Below are 17,015 nucleotides of genomic sequence, written 5' to 3'. Positions count from 1 at the left end.
GCTCCTGTTGCAGGTACCGACGAGCCACGGCATTCCAGTGCACGCACCAGCACTGTCCTCATGCGGGTCACAACAATCAATGTACTTTATCCTCATCCTTAGCTCATGTCGCACGTTTCCCCCCACACATTCATCGTGATAATAAAAAATGCAATACATGTAAGGTGCCTTTAGGCGTTTAGTCGTTTTTTAACATCTAAATAAATGTTTCTGTATGTGTCGTTTTCGAAAGTTAAGTGGCGTCACGACACATTTCCCAAACCTAAAGTGTTGCTAGCGATTCAAATTCGGCTCCTTTTCATTTTCAAGAATAAAATAACGCAAGTTTAAAATCCGGGTCTGTTTTTTGGACGTGGAGTCCGTGAACGCAGCACAGAGGGGCGGAGCTTCCGACTTACCTGCAGGAACTCGAGGTGCGGAGCGTCCGTCCCGGCCGAACCACGCCTGAAACACAGGACCGCATGACAGAGCCGCAGAGAGGCTGTTTGTGTGTGAACCGACGCGTCTCCGAGCCGAATCTCACCGCTGCAAACACCAGAAACCGAACCGAGCCCGCCGACAGTGCCTGCCGCTGAAAACCAGGTGTGTGTCTCGCGCTGTCGCTTCCTCATTTGAAGGGTGGCGGCGTCCTCGCGGCCGCTCTCGCTTTAGCGTGTCGCTCAGTTGAGTTTTAGTTCAGTTTAATCTGACATTCTTCTGTTTTTCCGCTAAATTCGGCTCAACTATTTTATAATTAGAGTTCAGCAGAGCGTCGCGCTCGAATGTCGATTCATATACGTCGCTTGTTTCTTCTCTCACAGAGAAATGATTTTTTTTTTTAAAAATACCGCACGAATTTAAAGTTTTCTGTTCATAAAACAAACGACGCAATGTTACAATATTCACCGCTCCCTCCAAAACTCGGGTTTCCGTCCTCCCGTTACCTTTTTAGACTTTAGAAGCTTCCTTCCTGCAACCTTATCAAGCTCACTGGCATCATTTCAGACGCTTTTCCTGGTAACCTCTATTCTCATAAAAGACATTGTTCACACCCTGCTCCCGTGTGTGCCCCCAGGACACACTCCTGGTAGGTCGGGGCTTAAATTGGAGCACTTCTGCCTTAATTTTAAAGTTATTCTCTTTCAGGCAGCACCGTCACATCTGTACAGAAGTTAGATTCGTTTCTCCTACATTCAATTCATGTTTATTTTGTATTAGTGTCACATTTGTGATGCAGCCGCTGTACATCGGCCCTGCTCCTCAGACACAGTCGCCTCGTTTCTCCAGCTGGACCCTGCTGGTGTCGTCCACTTTGCTCTCCCCCGGCTGGCAGACGCAGATGGCAGAGCGCTTGCCCTCCGTTAGATAAGAACCGTGGAAGCCTGGATCAAGGCAGCGGGTTGACAGGCAGCCAAGAACAGGAGACGCCGCTGAAAACAAGCCTGATGAGACGGAAGGAGGCAGAGGAGTTGTCGGGGGGGTGCAGGGCAGGAGGCACCGAGCGGCCGTGTCATTGTGAACAGAGTCAGAATGCAGCAACACAGTTGCAGCAACTTCCTCAGGAAGTTGACTCACGGCTGCTTTCAGCAGTGAAGCCGCACACAAATGTCACAAGTGTGCGTGCGTGGATGTGTGTGTGATGCTTACTCACGGTCCTCTGTGGTGAGTGACCATCCCCTCCCCTCCAACCACCCACCCCCTCCCCTCCTCCACCCCCCGCCAAAGTCTGAGCACATAATGAACTTAAGAGGAACACAGATGACACCTCTTGCACTGATCACTTTATCCCTGCTCTATAAACACACACAGGCTTTTATCACTTTGTGCGCGCACCCACACACACACACACACACACTCGGAGAAAACGGCTGCATCGCGCCTCTCCCTGCATGTAAATGCGTCTGCAGAAGTGTTTTTTAAAAAGAAATATGTGTGTCAAACATGTCATGGTTGTATTCCAGCGCATTCTGCACATCTTCTGTTGTGTCAGTCTGATTTATTTTCTTTGTTGCGGCCTAAGTTGGCGTCCAGGTTGTGGAGTTTACGGCCTCTGGAGGTTGTGTTTAATTCTTCCCGATGGAGTCGTCCTTGCAGGGTGCGGCTGTGATATTATTGCTCGTCCCCGTCTGCCCAGACTTGCTCTCCACATTCCGTCTGCGTCTCTACCTGCAAAGCATCCCCGACCCAAAGCATCCAGCTTTTTTTTTTTTTAGAATTTTACATAACCTGGTTTACAAATGTGCAGAAGCCCTCTTGCGTAATCGCCGTACATCCATCACGGAGGGCTGAGTGACGGGGAGTGGGAGAAAGACGGGAATTCATGGAATTCCGAGCCGGTGAGGAAGGAATGTGGGGAAAAATGGGTGAAGTTGTGCTTGGAGCAGCTCAACACTTCAGCGTGTTGTGTCTCCGGTCACGAGCCGCACTTGTGTCGTGTGGAGTCGCCTCTGTCTGTGTGTGTCGTCACCTTTTTGAAGCACTACACGTCGCTGGTTAAATATTTAAAAGTCGTTGCACATCACGGCTTATCTGCATCAGGCAAACAGACCCGATATCACATCCAATGAGTGACGATTGTCATCAGACCAGGAGCGATGAAAGAAATAGATTTTTTTTCTGTGTCAGCAACCCTGCAGCAGCCTTAAAAGATCTTTGTTGCGTCCGTAACCTGCAGTAACGCCAGATGTGAACAGCCTGAATGCGGAGCGCGCATCTTTAGACCTGCAGGAGTCCCGGATGAAGATGGAAAAGCGCTCCGGCCGGCTGGTTTCACTTGTTTCCCTTGGCGAGGCCGCGTTTTCCTAAATGTGCTCTGTTGCTCTGCTGCAGCCATCATGACGGACGCCGACAAGTTCCTGTACGGGGACCGCAGTGGGGTCAACAACCCTCTGGCCCAGGCGGATTGGGCCTCCAAGAAGCTGGTGTGGATCCCTTCGGAGAAGCTGGGCTTCGAGCCCGGCTCCGTGAAGGAGGAGCTCGGGGACGAGTGCATGGTCGAGCTGACGGATTCTGGCAGAAAGGTGAGTCGGATCCGTTTGTGCGGGACCGGTCGGCGCCTGCCACCCGAGTCTGATCCGGACGTCGGTCTCCGTCGTCTCTAAATCTCAGGTGAAGGTGAACAAGGACGACATTCAGAAGATGAACCCGCCCAAGTTCAGCAAGGTGGAGGACATGGCGGAGCTCACCTGCCTGAACGAGGCCTCCGTGCTGCATAACCTGAAGGAGCGGTACTACTCCGGACTCATCTACGTGAGTCTGCACCCTGCGAGGCTTCACAGAACAACCCTGGGGTTGACCTGAGGATTGAGAGTGTGTGTTTGTGTGTGTGTGTCCGTCCTCTCACTTTGTCCCCCAGACCTACTCCGGTCTCTTCTGCGTGGTGGTGAATCCCTACAAGCACCTTCCCATCTACAGCGAGGACATCGTCAACATGTACAAGGGCAAGAAGAGGCACGAGATGCCCCCACACATCTACGCCATCACGGACACGGCCTACAGGAGCATGATGCAGGGTACCCGTCCTGATTGGCAGTTCACTGACGTGTAACTGGACCGTGTACTTACTGGTTTTTCTGGTGTGTTTGTCAGATCGCGAGGACCAGTCCATCCTCTGCACGTAGGTTCCTCTGATTTCTTGTATTTAAGTTAGATTTCTAGATGTGTTTGTGAAAGGTTGATTATTAACGGCTTCGTCATTGAAACATTGAGCCGCGGCGGGGTTGCTGATGTTGTGGCCCATATTTGGTGACGGAACTGGCTCATCAGAGTTTTTCTAATTGGATATTCCTGCAGGAAATGAGAAAATGGGCCAGACTGTTATTATTAAAGGCTCTGGGAATGTGGCGTTGACCCTTTCATGTTCTGTTATGCAACATTCCAGCGGTGAATCGGGGGCAGGAAAGACTGAAAACACCAAGAAAGTCATTCAGTATCTGGCTTATATCGCCTCATCCTTCAAATCCAAGAAAGATCAGGTCAGTGTGTCATGTGAACTCTTCTCTTCATGTCTTGTATTGTTCTTAATGTGTTTTTACACCTCCTTATTCATCCCCCCTTCTGATGTTACTGTTGTCTTATTTTGTTCTGGTTCTAAAAACTAATGTGCCTGGATCCCACATTCCTCTTTCAGGTCTCAACACGCCCGTATCACTTCTCTGCTGCTGCACAGACGAGTCTCTTCCTGTCCTTGTTCTTTTTAATGGCTGTTTACAATGATTTTTCACAAAGTGTTAAATGATTTCTCCTAGTTTCCTCAGGGGTAGTTTGTTATGCAGAGTGTGTGTGCGTGTGTGCGCTCAGGTCTGTGACAGATGTTAAACCCTCTTGTTTTATACCTCCTCCCACAGGGCAGCGCAGTTTTATCGCATGTGAGTTCACTCGTCTCCATTTGCATGTTGTCTGAACATTAATGCCAGTGCTGTTCTCATGGAAACCATTTCATTCTCTTTCTGGGGATTCCAAGTTCAGCTTTGTTAAATGTTGTTTTTCTGTCTTCTTGCCCTTGTACCCGTGACTACTAACTCAACTGTGGGGCTGTGCGTTTTTTGAACTTTTTTATTTTTTTTATTTACAATGGTGGCATGTTTCAACAAAGAGAACCAGATGAGCAGAACAGTTGTGGAACAGCTGCCTGCATCTAAACAACAGTTCCACTGACCAAGCCAGCCTATTTGCAGAAAAGAAGAGGGAAAATATTTATGTTGCCTAAATGAGTACGGCCCTCGCGTAACACACTGGGCTTTTTTTTTTTTTTTTTTCCCCAGAAGCAAAGCCTAAACCTCCCTCAAACATGAAAGCCAGCTGCTAGCTTAGCACAACGCTGCAGCAGGAATCTCCCAACATGCAGGTCTTCTCCTGTAGCAGTCTACCATCATTATAATTATTGTGTAACGAGCAGCTGAACTTTAACCTCCCAAATTTTATCTCAAGAAGCCAAACATTCCTTTTGTGTTAGCTGACGTTATCTTTGACCCTGCAGCTATTGGTTTCTTGTCCGCTCCTGCTTCACTCTTGTCTTGGGTGTCCCTGTGTGGATGGGACGGTGTAGGAGTGCTCAGTATTTACTTGTCCTTGATCCTTTTGATGGCATTTGGGTTTACCGATAGTTTTGTTGATGTGTTTTGTCTGTTAGGGAGAACTGGAGAAGCAGCTGCTGCAGGCAAACCCCATCCTGGAGGCCTTCGGCAACGCAAAGACTGTTAAGAACGACAACTCCTCTAGATTTGTAAGACAAGATGCTGTTAAATGTGAACGCGTCTCCCCCGTCGATGGCTTTTTTTTTTTCCCACTTGTGACCGGTTTGATTTCTGTAGGGCAAATTCATCAGGATCAACTTTGACGTGAACGGATACATCGTTGGAGCAAACATCGAGACTTGTATCCTTCCATTCAAAGAGCATTTCTGCTAAAATGGGGAGCTTCACAAGCACAGAGCAAACATAACCTTATGCTGCTTACTTCAATTGTAAGTTGCTCTTTTTTTGCAAGTGAAAAGGGAGCGAAACTTCACCCTGCTTAACATAAAGGAAGATAATACGGGAATTTTGCCCAGGCCTTTCTTTTCAGTTCTTTTTCCAGTCCGGAACCAGATAAACCTGCCAGGTAGCCTCAGGCCACAGCTTCCCTTGGCTCATTTTGGCAACACAAACCGGTTTGCTTACAGTCATGCTAAACCTCCTGTTTTCTGCCTATTTGTTTTATGATAGACACGGCAAATTTGGAAACAGGATTAGCGTTAGCGGCTATAAGACCAAAGGTGTATCATGTGCTTCTGAGGTGCCTTTAGGCCACTGTGATGTTTTGTGCACTTTGTTGTGTTTATATTCTTGACCGAGACATGACCAGATCTGCTGGAGAAGTCTCGTGCTATTCGTCAAGCTAAAGAGGAGCGCAGCTTCCACATCTTCTACTACTTGCTGACGGGAGCAGGAGACAAGCTACGTTGTGAGAAAACATCTTCTATTTCAGCCCATATTATAACATCCAGTCGCATATTTACCAGTTAAAACACACAAACTCGGACAGATACCTGCTGGCGCCTTGTTTGGCCATTAAATGTTGAAATAGAGGTGATGGCGGCACGAGTTTGAAGGTGCAACATAACAACCCTGAAAACTTGCGCGTTCCCTTGCGGCGACTGTTTTGTTGACAAGTCCCTCTCTTCTGCTCTCCAGCCGAGTTATGCCTGGAGGACTACAGCAAATACCGTTTCCTGTCCAACGGGAACATGACCATCCCGGGTCTCCAGGACAAGGAGCTGTTTGCCGAAACCATGGAGGCCTTTCACATCATGAGCATCCCAGAAGAAGAGAGAATTGGTACCAATGACTTGGTTTTGATGTGATGGGTAGCCATTAGAGTACTGGAAGGTGCGGGCTTGATGAGCTCAGACCGAGCCCCTCTGTCCCACAGGTTTCCTGAAGGTGGTGTCGGCCGTGCTTCAGTTGGGGAACATGACCTTCAAGAAGGAGCGCCACTCTGACCAGGCGTCCATGCCCGACGACACCGGTACTGCGGCATTCGTTCGCCCCGAGCTTCTCTCTCTCTTTGGTTTGCATTGAATTTCCAACCCCCCCCCGTTTTATCACCGCAGCTGCGCAGAAAGTGTGTCACCTCCTGAGCGTCAACGTGACCGACTTCACACGGGCCATCCTGTCTCCCAGAATCAAGGTCACAGTGCACAAATATTACAAAAATAACATTCACATAAGCCTTGAGCCTTTTTTAAGCAGACATTTGATTCCAAACACACAGAAATGTGATTTCGTGTGAGTTTAGCACAGCTGGATTCATCCTGTTCTCCTGTTTTGTTTTTTGCAGGTTGGTAGAGACTACGTCCAGAAGGCTCAGACCCAGGAGCAGGCGGAGTTTGCCGTCGAGGCTCTGGCCAAAGCTTCTTACGAGAGGATGTTCCGCTGGCTGGTGTTCAGGATCAATAAGGCGCTGGACAAGACCAAGAGGCAAGGAGCCTCCTTCATCGGCATCCTCGATATCGCCGGGTTTGAGATCTTTGAGGTACGACCTTCAAGGCCTCCGCGCTGCTGCGGGCTGGGATTGTTATTACACACGGGAATCGGAACGGGTGAATAATCTGAAACTACAGAAAATCGAATCATGGTTTGGTCACGTAAACTGGTTCAGGAAGGTCTGGTTTGTAAAGACTTGGGCATCAAAGGATTCTCCACAAATTAACCCTACTGGATAATTCTGAAGCTTTAATTAGCATCCGATCTCCCGTTGCTTCGCCACATCAAAGAAAAGCAGGAAATATTGCTTAAGACGACGCAGGCAGTGATTCTGGCTTTTCTGCTTTCCCGGCACAGCTGAACTCCTTTGAACAGCTGTGCATCAACTACACCAACGAGAAGCTGCAGCAGCTCTTCAACCACACCATGTTCATCCTGGAGCAGGAGGAGTACCAGAGAGAGGGCATCGAGTGGAGCTTCATCGACTTCGGCCTCGATCTGCAGCCCTGCATTGAACTCATTGACAAACCCGTACGTAACTAAAAGTAATCCGCTGTCTTATTTAAAGAGCTGGACGCTCACGTCCTCCCCTCTTTGCTTCTGTCCCCGTCCCAGGCCGGGCCTCCAGGGATCTTGGCCCTGCTGGATGAAGAGTGCTGGTTCCCCAAAGCCACAGACAAGAGCTTTGTAGAGAAAGTGGTTCAGGAGCAGGGAACACACCCCAAGTTCCAGAAGCCCAAGAAACTTAAGGATGATGTTGACTTCTGCATCATACACTATGCTGGAAAGGTTCATTCAACTTTAACCACACCTTTTTAATACAGAAATAATACATTATAATACATAATAAACAATTAAGTAAAATCATTTATAATGTTGCTGAATATACAAATCCAAGATAGTTATTTGTAGTTTAGAATACATGTAAATTGTGACTGTTTTTTTTCCCCTCTTCTGGTGCAGGTGGATTACAAAGCAGATGAATGGCTGATGAAAAACATGGATCCTCTGAATGAAAGCGTGGCCACTTTGCTCAACCAGTCTACTGACAAATTTACAGCTGAGCTGTGGAGGGACAGTGAGTGAAACCGTTCATGAGCTGAAATATTGTTTTTAATAGGTCACACCAGAATCGCGCGTTTTATCGCCACCTAGCGGAGCGTCGCTTGACCTGCACGTAATGAACTGCAGACCAGGCGTTAGGAATTATGGGTTGTACTTGCCTGGTTTCTGTCCATTGATGCGTATATCGGTAAAATCCTTTTAGAATGTTCATTATTTGATTTTTTTTCTTCTTCTCCATCCTCAAAGTGGACCATATTGTTGGCCTGGATAAGGTTGCCGGGATGTCAGACTCCACATATGGAGCGTTTAAAACCAGGAAGGGGATGTTCCGCACCGTGGGTCAACTGTACAAGGAGCAGCTGGGTAACCTCATGACCACTCTAAGGAACACCAATCCCAACTTTGTCCGTTGTATCATCCCTAACCACGAGAAGAAGGTAAATGACTGTTGGCACTGAAGCTGTTTCAGAGTGGTCATGTGTGGGTTTTAAGCAAAGTAATTTCTTTCTTAATTTCTTTCCTCAGGCAGGTAAACTTGAGCCTCATCTGGTGCTGGACCAGCTGAGATGCAATGGAGTCCTGGAGGGAATTCGCATCTGCAGACAAGGATTCCCCAACCGCGTTGTGTTCCAGGAGTTCAGACAGAGGTTACAATCTTTCATGATGGCCTGATTTGATTTTTCTGACTGCTACCTGTCAATCTTTCAGTGAAGAAACTCTAGAACTGTTTACGACTTAGAGTTGAGGGAATATGCGTGATGCAGTAGGAGAATAAAAGACCTGCAGCAGTAAATATGACAACAAATGTGATTTAGATGAGGTTGTTTTATCACTTAACTCTTTTCAGGTATGAAATCCTGACCCCTAATGCCATTCCAAAGGGGTTCATGGATGGCAAACAGGCCTGTGTTCTCATGGTAAGAACAGAAAATCATGAGCAGCTGCGTTATTTTTGGCTGTAGTATTGAGCCGCACCTGTCTTTATCACATAAGATCAAAGCTCTGGAACTGGACCCAAACCTGTACCGCATTGGCCAAAGTAAAGTCTTCTTCAGAGCTGGAGTCCTGGCTCACCTGGAGGAGGAGCGAGACATGAAGATCACAGATGTGATCATCACCTTCCAGGCCTGGTGCAGAGGATATGTGGCTCGCAAGTATGCAGAAATAACCTGCGCCTTTCTTTGATCAAGGATCAGATTTCACACATTGAGGGCGACGCTGATGTATGTTTTAATATTGCAGAGCTTTTACCAAGAGGCAGCAGCAGCTGACAGCCATGAAAGTGATCCAGAGGAACTGTGCTGCTTACCTGAAACTTAGGAACTGGCAGTGGTGGAGACTTTTCACCAAGGTTAGAGATGCTTAAACAGACTCTAGTGCAACTGCAGGGGTTTATCCTAATGAAGCGGTTTCATTGTGGGCTTTAATGGACCATAAAGCCCCTTTAACATGTGTTTTTTTTTTTTGATTGTGTCCTCTTCCAGGTGAAACCTCTGCTGCAGGTGACCCGACAGGAGGAGGAGATGCTGGCTAAAGAAGATGAGCTCTCCAAGGTGAAGGAGAAACAATTGCAGGCCGAAGAGATGATCAAAGAATTCGAAAGCAAACAACAACAGGTGGGTGCTTTCCCTTTCGTCGAGAGGATTTCGAGTCGTGTTTTAGAGGCTGCTGTGAAAGATGCGTTTCCCACTTTGACTGTGATTTCTCTCTGCTAGCTCAATGCTGAGAAAATGGCTCTGCAAGAGCAGCTGCAGGCCGAGACGGAGCTGTGCGCAGAGGCGGAGGAGATGAGAGCCCGTCTGGTCAACAGAAAGCAGGAGCTGGAGGAGATCCTGCACGACATGGAGTCTCGCCTGGAGGAAGAGGAGGAGAGGGTCAACCAGATGCTCAACGAGAGGAAAAAGATGCAGCAGAATATCGCTGTCAGTGAGGAGACAGTAACCTTTTCTATAAATATGCCTCTTTATTGGGTAAAAATGCAGTTTACACATTGGTCATGTTGATGATCCAGGACCTGGAGCAGCAGCTCGATGAGGAGGAAGCAGACAGACAGAAGCTTCAGATGGAGAAGGTCACCACAGATTCAAAGATGAAGGCACTGGAGGGAAATATCATGGTGCTGGACGACCAGAACAACAAGCTCAACAAGGTCCGTTGCAGCGTTTGCTGTAAAAATGACATTAAACCATCCAACTTTTAACATGAATACTTGATGATGGAGGGATGATTGTGCATGAGAGCATCCTTTAGTCCACATATTTAGGTCTCTCCAGAACAATTTGACACATTTCTCTATTTTTATATCATGAACAGATTCTGTTATTTGATTATAAATATTCCTTAACTTGTACACCCAGGAGGTTTCTCCCTTTGTCCCTGACCTAATCCAACATTTTGACTCCTAATTTCCTTGTATTAAAGAATTGTCCTTGATTTTAAAGGACCAAAATCCATTTGATGTTGCTATAACACTTTTTTGACCACCAGGAGAAGAAACTGTTGGAGGACAGGATCGCCGAATTCTCCTCTAACTTGTCTGAGGAGGAAGAAAAGTCCAGAAGTTTGCAAAAACTGAAGAATAAGCACGAGGCCATCATCACCGATTTAGAGGGCAAGTATTTTTACGCTTGGTGTCTGAGTGAATCTGTTGCCGTTTCTATAATAAACTTTGAAAAGACACTTTGTGCAAATCTGTTGAAATGAATAAAGTCTGAGTTTGATGTCACACAGACCGTCTCAGGAAAGAGGAGAAGCAGCGCCAAGAGTTGGAGAAGAACCGTCGCAAACTCGAGGGAGACTCCACAGACCTCCACGACCAGATCGCGGACCTGCAGGCCCAGATCGCAGATCTGCGAGCTCAGCTGGCCAACAAGGAGGAGGAGCTCCAGAACGCACTGATCAGGTTCAAGTCCTTTCCAAATACTTTACATCACCACAGCGACAAAACCAGCGCCGTGTTCATCAGATGAATGGAGTTCACAGCATAAGGCGTCACCTTGAGCCGCCTCCTCTGTCTTGCAGGATTGAGGAGGAGGCTGCAGCCAACATGGCCTCCCAGAAGAAGATCAAGGAGCTGGAAGCTCAGATCTTGGAGCTGGACGAAGACCTGGAGAGGGAGAAGTTTTATCGTTCCAAGAATGGCCAACGGTGCAAGGAGCTGGAAAAAGAGCTAGAAGCTATCAAGAATAAGCTGGATGACACTTTGGACACCACTGCAGCGCAGCAAGAACTGAGGTGAAGCCCCCGTTGAATTAATGACATTTGCAGAAGAGACGGGAAGGAAACAAAAGTGAATTAGTGATTTAAGGGGCATCGCGATTGTTTCATCGTGTGTAGTTTGTCTTGTCGTATTGTTTGTTCATTAAACTTTGGTCTTTCAGGGCCAAACGTGAGACGGAGGTCGCCCAGCTGAGGAAGGCTCAGGAAGAGGAGAACAAGATGCACGAGAGTCAGATCGCGGAACTGAGCAAAAAGCACCTTCAGGCGTTTAATGAAATGAACGAACAGCTGGAACAAGCCAAGCGGGTACGGAGCGGCGAAGAGATGATTTCAGGGATGATTTTCAGATGACGTGTGTGACAGATTTGACACTCCCGCAGAACAAGTTGTCAGTGGAGAAAGCCAAACAGGCCCTGGAGAGTGAGTTCAACGAGCTGCAGATCGAGTTGAAGACTCTGGGGCAAAGCAAATCCGACTCCGAACACCGTCGCAAGAAGGCCGAGTCCCAGGTTCAGGAACTCCAGGTTAAATATGGAGACTGTGAGCGACAGAGGCAGGAGGCTGTGGAGAAGATCGCCAAACTGCAGGTAGGAGGAGCTTCAGACAGTCCTGAAGGTGATCCTGCGAGGATGTCAAGTGAGACGGTCTGTCATTCTGTTGTTTAGTCGGAGCTGGAAAACGTCAACAGCCTCTTGAACGAATCAGAGGGCAAGAACACCAAATCCAGCAAAGATATGTTGTCTTTGGAGTCCCATCTTCAGGATACACAGGTACCCACAAAAAAACGGCCCATGTTGTCTAATCTCATCAAACACCAGCAAACTCTTTGTGAGGTCGTCGTCTAAATACCAACTCCTACATGGACGTTTCAACGGCTTTTCTGTTTGTCCTTGTCACGGCAGGAGTTGCTCCAGGAGGAGACTCGGCAGAAGCTCGCCATCTCGACCCGTTTCAGGCAGATGGAGGAGGAGCAGAACAGCCTCCGGGAGATGCTGGAGGAAGAGGAGGAGGCTAAGAAGAATGTGGAGAAGCAGATCTCCGTCCTTCAGGGCCAGGTTGGGACACCACAGTTCTTTATGTCCAAGATAAACGGGGATCTAAATGTTTCAAGGTCACACATGCGCTCCCCTCACTCCGCCATGTTGGCATCCTCAGCTGGGAGACATGAAGAAGAAGATGGACCAGGAGGTCTCGTCCCTGGAGTCTGCAGAAGAGAGCCGCAAGCGATTACAGCGGGAGTTTGACACTGTAAAGCTGCAACTGGAGGAGAAGGAGGCAGCCTATGAGAAGCTGGAGAGGACCAAAACCCGTTTGCAGCAGGAGCTGGACGATCTGTTGGTGAACCAGGACGGTCTGAGGCAGCTTGTCAACAACATGGAGAGGAAGCAGAGGAAGTTTGACCAGGTATCTTGGCAGCCATGCCTTTTCAAGTGACTCGCTGTTTGCTTAACTTGATGATTTTCCACTCTCTTCCTTCCATAGATGCTGGCCGAGGAGAAAACCATCTCAACTCAGTATGCAGAAGAGCGTGACAAGGCCGAAGCCGAGGCCAGGGAGAAGGAGACCCGAGCGCTGACGCTGGCTCGTGAGCTGGAGACCATCACGGACCTGAAAAACGAACTGGAGCGCACAAATAAGCAGCTCAAAGCTGAGATGGAAGATCTGGTCTCCTCTAAAGATGATGCTGGCAAGAATGTGAGGGAAACACTTGAGCTCATAAGATGATCAAAGTGGGAAGGCGAAAGTATATTTAATGGATTTAGAAGAGTCGAGCTCTAACACTGCAGCCTTTTAACAGGTTCATGAGCTGGAGAGGTCAAAACGTGCCACGGAGCAGCAGCTGGAGGAAATAAAAACTCAGCTGGAGGAGCTGGAGGATGAGCTGCAGGCCACAGAGGATGCCAAACTGCGACTGGAGGTCAACATGCAGGCAATGAAGGCTCAGTTTGACCGAGACCTGCAGGCCAGAGATGAGCAGGGAGAGGAGAGAAGAAAGCAGCTGGTGAAGCAGGTGCCGTATCCAGAGTTGTCTCTCTGACCTTAAAGAAGCTCCTGTTTCACAGGTTCACTGAGGAAACACCTTCTGCTCTCAGGTCCACGAGCTCGAGGCCGAGCTGGAAGACGAACGCCGGCAGCGATCTCAGGCCGTCTCGGCCAAGAAGAAATTAGAGCTGGACCTGGGAGAGCTGGAAGTGCACATCGACGCTGCCAACAAAGGCCGCGATGAAGCCCTCAAACAGCTGAAGAAACTCCAGGTAAAACCCAACCGGTCCTCCGTGCTCACTCCTGAGTTACAGCTCAGGTTTGAACGTGTTTGAGGAAAAGAATTGGTGGCTCACAAATATTGCGACATAACGGAGTCCGATGCCAATACGTCAGTCAAAGAATTCAACACCCATTTACAGGTGTGGCTGGAGAACAAGGTGGCTCTGTGTATTTATTATTATTTAATTTTGCACTCCACAGGTCCAATTTAAAGACATGATGAGAGAGTCCGAAGACCTGCGACTATCCAGAGATGAAGCCATCAACAGTGCCAAGGAGACGGAAAAGAAAGTCAAAACCATGGAAGCAGACGCCGCACAGTTCCAGGAGGTATTGAGACGGTTGTAGACGGTCGTCACTGCAGCTTCAGTATTTCCACCGTCTTCTGTAATGTCCCAGCAGCCTCTGTATTATCAGCCTTTACAGTCTCACTGTCCCCCTTCAGGACCTGGCCACTGCAGAGAGACTGAAGCGACAGATGCAAGCCGAGAGAGACGAGCTTCAGGATGAGATTAACGGCAACAACACCAAGAAGTACGTGGCCCGACGCCAGAAGCAGTTTAGAGGCGCTGCCGGCCACCGGCTGTTCATGCTTATGTTGTCCTTGTGTCTCAGTTCCATGCTGCAAGACGAAAAGAGGCGGCTGGAGGCTCGTATCACCCAGCTGGAAGAGGAGCTGGAGGAAGAGCAGCTCAACAGTGAAATGGCGAACGATCGTAACAAGAGAACCACGCTGCAGGTGCGCACACACACAGACGCTTGATCACATGACCGATCCTTTAAAGGATGAATAAAGGCGCCGGCCGCACAGTATTCTGAGGGTATTTGCTAAAGGAAAACTGCCGGGCGCCAATGCCGCCGTCTGAAATGTCAATCGGTAGTCGAAGCAATTGCCGTCCTCCATCGGGAGTCGGGAGATGGGTATACGTGAACGCCACCCCAGCTTTGGCCCAAGTTTTCACCCTCCTCCGTTTACGCGGCTCCTCTGTGGATTCCAGCTGGGCGTCCGATGCAATCTCATTAGTCTCTACCGATTCAGTTGTGCTGTGGTTTGTGTTTGGACTGAGCTGGAGCTTCCGTGCGTCTGCCGTTAGGTCGATCAGTTGACCGCCGAGCTGTCTGCAGAGCGCAGCGCCGCGCAGCGGCTGGAGGGAGCTCGCTCTCAGGCGGAGAGGAAGAACAAGGAGCTGAGTCTCAAGCTGCAGGAACTGGAGTCAACAATCAAGTCCAAGTACAAATCCTCCCTCACTGCCCTGGAGGCCAAGGTCGCTCAGCTGGAAGAACAACTGGACACAGAAATCAAGTGAGTGGCGGCGAATATCAGGAACTGTTGGGAAGCAGCGGTTGGAACCCAAGGCCAACAGAGTCGCCCTTTCCACTTTGTGCTGCAGCGTATATTAACAAATTGCCATGTGACGCCTGTATTTATCAATCCAGAGGAGACGGCAGTGAAACAAACTTCAGGCTTTCTTAAAAAGTCTTGAATGAACTCGAGTGCTTTTGTCGTACCACGGACAGTCTCATAAATGCCGTAGTTTCACTAAATGTTGCTTCGTTCCTTCTGAAACTGTGTTAAGGGAACGCCAGCAGGCCACCAGAATGGTTAGACGAACAGAGAAGAAGATGAAGGAGCTTGTGCTTCAGGTTGAAGACGAGAGACGCAACACGGAGCAATACAAGGACCAGGTGAGAGCCGTCTGGCTCGACTGATGCCGGGACGTCTCTGCCACGTAGTCCGACGTCAACTTTGATCCTCCTATAATTAAAAAAACTGCCTTTTATTTTATGGCATTGAATAAAGCGCCGCTCTGTCTGCAGGCGGACAAACTGAACAGCCGAACGCGTCAGCTGAAACGTCAGCTGGAGGAGGCGGAGGAGGAGGTGACCCGAGCCAACGCCTACCGTAGGAAGCTGCAGAGGGAGCTGGAGGATGCTAACGAGACGCAAGACACCATGAACCGAGAAGTCAACATTCTGAAGAGCAAGCTGAGGTACGGACTCTCCTTTTTATATCCTTAAAAATAAGAATATTGACAGTAATGCCATCTGTGCAGCAATTGTGATTAACTCCTTTTTTTTTTTCTTTTTTAAAGGCGCGACTTGCCTTTCACGATCCGCACGGTGAATCGCTCTGGCCTGGAAAGCGATGATGACGTGGCCGTGCCGGCTGACACTGAGCCTGCAACTGAATAAATGCTGGGGAGAATATGGAAGATGTCCTCGCAGATGGCAACACAGCAATATTTACTCAGAGGATTTAACAACACGCGCCTGACAATGATCTTGTAGCCTTACTGCTTTATTTTCTTATGCATTTATATTTGGCCAAATATCATATTCATCTCAGTGACTGGTATATTTTTCTACACAGACTTTCTTTCAAGGCGTTTGCCTTTTAAAGTGGCTGTATCCTAAAAAAAAGTCAGTCTTTGCATCACATTTGTAGTGGAGGTCGATGTGCCGTGACAAGTTTGGGAGAGAAAACACTTTCTGCTTGTTTTGCACACATATTTAAGGTCTTTGGGGAGTTTCCACACAGTCGTCCTGTGTTCAAAATTTGCTAGTCTCATGAGCCGCTGCATCTTTTTGTTTTCTTTATCTGCACCTTTTCTTCCTGTAGTTATTTTACCTCATTTTTGCACAAGTAGTCAAGAGGAATTGCTCAGAACATCAGGGTGCTTCAGTCAAGATGCAGCAACGTTGGTGATAATGGTTGACGTCTCATCTTCACTACATTTTGACGCTCAGATACGTGGTGGCGGGTCACATATCCAGACTTTGTTGTGCTTCCTGTGGGGGAAATTCTGTCGGCACATTAGCTCTGAAATATTTTATGGAATAAACAGAAACCGAAAAAGCATTTCTTGCCTCATCTGTCGCCTCACCAAGTTGGAACACGTTTATATTATGATTCAGAAGTGACATTTATTGACGCAACCTGGTTTTAAATGCAATCCCCAGTAAAAATGGTATTACAAATGTTTTTAAAAAAAATTTTTTACCAATTGATTAAAGGCTTAACATTGACACATATGAGAAAAAAACTGCTTCCTCAAAGCAAATAATTGACCATCTTTTCTAATCCTCAATTTAGGATTCTTTCCACTGGAAGAATCAGCTAATGTCACTAAATGTGTCATCAGTTAAACTATGTTTTATTTGCACACAAAAACAGACTGACCTTTTACCATGATGTCACAAAAAAAAAAAACCCAGTGGAAACTTTCAAGTAAACCAAAAAAGTGTGGATAGCGGATATTAGGCCATTTTAGAATTTTAAGCAAGTGTTGTGAAAGTGGAAAATGTTTTAGGATAATGTAGATTTTTGTTGTATCAGTGTTTATAGTGCAGAAGTTGGACAGACCAAAATGTGTTCTGAAAAGTTGTTGCTTTTAGAAAGGCAAGAACAACTTGAAAACAGTTTTTCTCCTCTAAAACAATAGATTTATGACCTGTAATGCTGTGATAGGGGCGGGGGGTATTTTGCCAAAGAGTTGAACTGTGCGTCAATGCAGCGTGCAG

The 17,015-nt window shown here is 47.8% G+C and overlaps 1 protein-coding gene across 2 annotated transcripts; it reads left to right on the top strand.

Moving 5' to 3' along the window:
- Window positions 1-389: 389 nt before the first annotated feature.
- LOC777991 (myosin-9) lies at window positions 390-16,353 on the top strand. 2 transcript variants are annotated; one of them, XM_003972100.3, is made up of 43 exons: window positions 390-582; window positions 2,809-2,999; window positions 3,088-3,228; window positions 3,335-3,491; window positions 3,568-3,595; window positions 3,860-3,953; window positions 4,326-4,346; window positions 5,111-5,203; window positions 5,292-5,355; window positions 5,824-5,922; window positions 6,153-6,296; window positions 6,391-6,486; window positions 6,572-6,648; window positions 6,799-6,993; window positions 7,302-7,475; window positions 7,560-7,733; window positions 7,908-8,022; window positions 8,256-8,446; window positions 8,535-8,656; window positions 8,857-8,926; window positions 9,003-9,163; window positions 9,252-9,360; window positions 9,494-9,625; window positions 9,725-9,931; window positions 10,021-10,158; window positions 10,497-10,620; window positions 10,740-10,911; window positions 11,031-11,243; window positions 11,390-11,534; window positions 11,609-11,815; window positions 11,894-11,998; window positions 12,131-12,283; window positions 12,384-12,632; window positions 12,711-12,923; window positions 13,027-13,239; window positions 13,322-13,483; window positions 13,695-13,823; window positions 13,939-14,027; window positions 14,109-14,232; window positions 14,588-14,796; window positions 15,071-15,179; window positions 15,312-15,484; window positions 15,587-16,353. In XM_003972100.3, exons 2-43 carry the CDS (start codon window positions 2,814-2,816, stop codon window positions 15,684-15,686), a joined length of 5,877 nt encoding a protein of 1,958 aa, XP_003972149.1. In that variant the 5' UTR covers window positions 390-582; window positions 2,809-2,813; the 3' UTR covers window positions 15,687-16,353. The 2 variants fall into 2 exon arrangements, with proteins under 2 accessions (XP_003972149.1, XP_011610798.1); XM_011612496.2 differs by lacking the exon at window positions 4,326-4,346.
- Window positions 16,354-17,015: the final 662 nt, after the last annotated feature.

Source organism: Takifugu rubripes, chromosome 17 (assembly GCF_901000725.2).
Source record: "Takifugu rubripes chromosome 17, fTakRub1.2, whole genome shotgun sequence".
In the NCBI taxonomy this organism is placed as follows: domain Eukaryota; kingdom Metazoa; phylum Chordata; class Actinopteri; order Tetraodontiformes; family Tetraodontidae; genus Takifugu; species Takifugu rubripes.
This window is presented reverse-complemented; position numbering and strand designations above follow the sequence as displayed.